Here is a 4,704-nt window from a genome sequence, read left to right as displayed (position 1 = left end):
GCGGTCGCTACCGGAGCCGCCTGCGATCTGACGCATGTTGAATTCTGCGTGGCTTGTTAAACAAATACCGTAGAGTGGAAGCACTGGAGACTTTAGCTCGGTCACTTAAGTGGCTTCAGCTAGGTTATGGTCCGAAGGTAGCAGCGGTAGTATTTAAGTCCAGAATAAATCTAAGCCTGTAAAAGTAGGGGCTACCGGGAGGAGGGATGAGTCGGCGGACTGTCGGCTTTACTTTAGGCCACTGTCGTCGAGGCTGTCGGTGATAGCAAGGTGAATGCTGGACGGCTAATGGAAGCGAAGTATGAGGAGGCCTGAGCCTCAGGGTCTGCTGCTAGTGAGGCAGGCGTTGGGCGCTTAGGTGGCGGGTGCCGTATGTGGGTGCGGCTGCAGCTTCCGGCCAGTGTTGCATTGCTTGACGTGCGTGCGCGGCGTGCGTCGGTTGAATGGCGGGATGTCTTGGGCTCGATCAGAGGGCATCGATTGTCTGAAGCTTTGCGAGGGTCGGGTATGGCGCCATGGCTCGCGTGATGACGGTTTCCGGGGCTGGAGTCAGTGGTGAGTAGGGCCTCGAGGTGGAGCGGGAGAAGAGAGTGAGGACGCCGAGAGGAGCGGTGACCGGCCTGGCAGGGCTTGGGTAGTAAAATCTGGCGGTCTTCTTGAATGGTTGTGGTCCAGAGGCCATCTGGAGCGAGATTCTTCGATGTTGTTTGATGGCGCAATAATTGAGCTCGAGTTCCATGCTGCTTCTCTCGCTGCCGTGTCCAATACAATTCGGAAAGCCTTCGCGCATGACAGGCGAAAGAGGGAAGGAGGGATTTAAATATGCGCGAAGGCGGGAGCAAGTAATGACAGCTGTCAATCACTCTCGGACTTCCTCCAGAACTACGTTTATATATAAACGACATTTAAGATATAAAACATATGCTTACTGATACGATAATTCTGTGTTGATGTTCATGTCCTTACAGTATGATGATTGGCCTGATACCCTGACTTTTGCTGTCCATCTGAGTCCCATACTATATGAGGCGTGTGTAAATGTCCAAGAGGAAACAATAATCCAACTGTACTCTTCAGTGTCCTGCTGCTAAATGAGTGTCTGTATACTCAGGTGAGGTTTTAGAACCATCTCCATAATGACATCACAGACAAGTGACCCTAATGGAATAGAGTGGCAGACATCACAGACAAGTGACCCTATTGGAATAGATTGGCAGACTAACATACCTGTTCAAGAGCCTATCATCCTAATGTGAATCTGATTTGAATCCTTTGCAGAGATTTTACCACTTGTACAGTTGTAGGAGCTAATGAACATTGTCTCTCCCTGTGTCTCTGTTACCCTCCCTCTCTCTGTCTCTGTGTTTGTGTGTTCGTGTGCGTGTGTGTGTGTGTGTGTGTGTGTGTGTGTGTGTGTGTGTGTGTGTGAGTGTGAGTGTGTGTGTGTGTGTGTGTGTGTGTGTGTGTGTGTGTGTGTGTGTGTGTGTTCATGTTGAAGTTGAGATATAAAACATATGCTTACTGATACGATAATGCTGTGTTGATGTTCATGTACTTACAGTATGATGATTGGCCTCATACCCTGACTTTTGCTGTCCATCTGAGTCCCATACTATATGAGGCGTGTGTAAATGTCCAAGAGGAAACAATAATCCAACTGTACTCTTCAGTGTCCTGCTGCTAAATGAGTGTCTGTATACTCAGGTGAGGTTTTAGAACCATCTCCATAATGACATCGCAGACAAGTGACTCTCATGGAATAGAGTGGCAGACATCACAGACAAGTGACCCTATTGGAATAGAGTGGCAGACATCACAGACAAGTGACCCTATTGGAATAGAGTGGCAGACTGAAATGTATCTCTTCAAGAGACTATTGTCCTAAGGTGAATCTGGTTTGAATCATTTGCAGTGATTATACCACTTGTACAGTTTTGGGAGTTCTGGAACATTGTCTCTCCCTGTCTCTCTGTTTCCCTCCCTCTCTCTGTCTCTGTCTCTGTCTCTCTGTGTGTGTGTGTGTGTGTGTGTGTGTGTGTGTGTGTGTGTGTGTGTGTGTGTGTGTGTGTGTGTGTGTGTGTGTGTGTGTGTGTGTGTGTGTGTGTGTGTGTGTGTGTGTGTGTCTGCGTGCATGTGTCTTCATGTTGAAGTTGAGCTATAAAACCTATGTTTACTGATAAGGTAATGCTGTGTTGATGTTCATGTACTTACAGTATGATGATTGGCCTGCACCCCGGACTTGTCCATCTGAGTCCCATACTATATGAGGCGTGTGTAAATGTCCACGAGGAAACAATAATCCAACTGTACTCTTCAGTGTCCTGCTGCTAAATGAGTGTCTGTATACTCAGGTGAGGTTTTAGAACCATCTCCATAATGACATCACAGACAAGTGACCCTAATGGAATAAGCTAGTTTCACGCTTCCGGGATTAGTGGGCGGGACTTAGCGTTATTGTGCATTCCAACTTCCGGCAGCTGATCTACAATAACAATGGCGCAAACAAAGGCAAGATGTCACTGCTCGGTTCCTCTGTGTTCATCTAATAAACAACGCCAACCATACTTGAGGTTTCACGGATTCCCGACAGACCAAGTTGTACGAAAGATGTGGATCACTGCTATTAAGCGAGACGAAGGGGAAACCTTTAAAATAAAACAGGGAAGCACCTACGTTTGTAGCCGGCATTTCCACGAGTCAGACTACATTACAGGCAGTGATAGTGGGCTGCTAGCGCTGGATAATTTTGCGCCTGGTCGTCGCCTAAAAGTAAATTCTGTGCCCTCCCGCTTTGAGTGGAACAACTGGGGATTGCCGACCAGGGAGTCCGTTTATAAACGGGTCAATAAACGGATGGTAGACCGTGAGATTTCGCCGGACCTCCCCTCGGAGCAAACACAGCTATGGGTTGCCATGGAGGAATTATCAGCGTTGGTGGTCCGTGAACATGGGGTCCGCTCATTTTTCCGACGCACCATTGGTCCGATGCGTCAATGTTCCGAACATTTCCCATTGATCCTACAGCACTTAGTCTCTGATAACTTTTTACCAATTAAATGAAACCCTTTGTCCCGACAGTCCAATGTTCCGACCAAAAGCTGCTTTAGATCACCGTCATCTCTGAAGCCTACGCAGTGGTCATGCTGCTGTCTGTGACAGGTTAGGTTTAGGGAAAGTTTTGGTCAAGGCACAAATTGAAAACTCAGAAACATTGCAATAGCCTACTGACAGGTTAGGGTTAGGAAGGGTTTTGGGTAGGGCACAATTGTAAAACTTGGCAACATTGCATTAATGACAGGTTATGTTTAGGGGTGGTTTTGGTAAGAGCACAGCAAGACCGACTCAGACGACATCTATGTGCTCGTCGCAGCGCATGCAGCTGAAGTCTACTTGGCACCGGGAAAAGCAGGACATACGATCTGGGATGATGACCAAACCCAAACAGGTCGGAACATTGAGCTGTCGGAGCAAAGGGTTTCATTTAATTATTTCGAGTTAGTGGGCTGTAGGATTAATGGGAAATTTTCGGAATATTGACGAATCGGACCAAAGGGGTGTCGGAAAAATGACATGCTACCCGTGAACATGGCTACGGAACTGCACCAACACCAGGTATGACATTTTTCACTCTCAAAATGTTGCTTTACCTCCCGATGGTAACATTCAAGCAGTTTTTAATATCAGAACCTTACATAGGCCTACTTTCTTTTGTGTCATACAGGTGCGCTGGATGCTGCTGCTGAACGCATACAGCAACTAGAGCAGGAAATCGCGGGCATGAAGAAAGAAATGTCACTACTGAAAGCAGAGCTGGCCCAATTGCGATTTAATAGATTTTGCATTTCCGATAAGGACATACGATTTTATACACGGTTCACGTCAAGGGATGTTTTTTGTGACTTCTGGGAGGCCATCAAACCATCTGCCACCAGACTTGTCTATTGGTCGAAGGCGCAAAAAAAGGCACAATCATCTGAGCCCCTTTCTCCGAGTCCATCGCGCAGACTGCCCCTTATAGATGAGTTTTTTCTTTTCTGCTGCCGAATTGCCGCTGGCCTGCCAGAGAAGGTGTTGGCCGACCTGTTTGAGGTCAGTATGTCCACTGTCTCCAGGGCTGTCATCACGTGGGCCAACTACCTCTACCTAATCCTTGGATCCCTTCCCATCTGGATGAGTAAACGGCAAATCAGGAACACCATGCCTACCAAATTTGTGCAGTACTGTCCAAATGTCAGAGTGATCATCGACTGCACTGAGGTGCGATGCCAGTCTCCATCATCACTAACTCTTCAGTCAGAGCTGTTCTCTCCTTACAAGAACACAACAACTTTCAAGGGCTTAATTGGGGTTGCCCCATGCAGTGCTGTGACTTTTGTTTCGAGTCTTTTCACTGGCTCCATCTCTGACCGAAAGATAACAGAAAAAAGTGGTCTACTTGATTTACTAGAACCAGGGGATGGCTGCATGGCAGACAAGGGATTCACCATTGAGAAGCTGCTGAGTGACCGTGGGGCAACACTTATCATACCTCCCTTCAAGATGACTGGTAAGTAAGCATGAAATGTCACAATGAACATCTCAGATTAAAACTGTGAACAAAAATGTAATCTATATGTGCTTTGGCTTCCCCTATATGTCTCTCCCTCACTGAATTAGCACAGTAGAACTAATTTCCCACCTCTAATTACAGATCAGTTTACAGAA

The 4,704-nt window shown here is 47.0% G+C and overlaps 1 protein-coding gene across 1 annotated transcript; it reads left to right on the top strand.

The window, feature by feature from the left end:
- Positions 1-2,429: 2,429 nt before the first annotated feature.
- Positions 2,430-4,416, top strand: LOC134447059 (uncharacterized; the record flags this gene model as incomplete). Its single annotated transcript, XM_063196345.1, has 3 exons — positions 2,430-2,892; positions 3,573-3,612; positions 3,722-4,416. Coding segments are annotated over exons 1-3 (1,134 nt in total), but the record flags the coding sequence as incomplete, so codon positions are not given.
- Positions 4,417-4,704: the final 288 nt, after the last annotated feature.

The sequence above is a fragment of the Engraulis encrasicolus genome, chromosome 4 (genome assembly GCF_034702125.1).
Source record: "Engraulis encrasicolus isolate BLACKSEA-1 chromosome 4, IST_EnEncr_1.0, whole genome shotgun sequence".
NCBI classification, from domain to species: domain Eukaryota; kingdom Metazoa; phylum Chordata; class Actinopteri; order Clupeiformes; family Engraulidae; genus Engraulis; species Engraulis encrasicolus.
The sequence above is the reverse complement of the archived record's forward strand: the minus strand, read 5'-3'. Positions and strand labels throughout refer to the sequence as shown.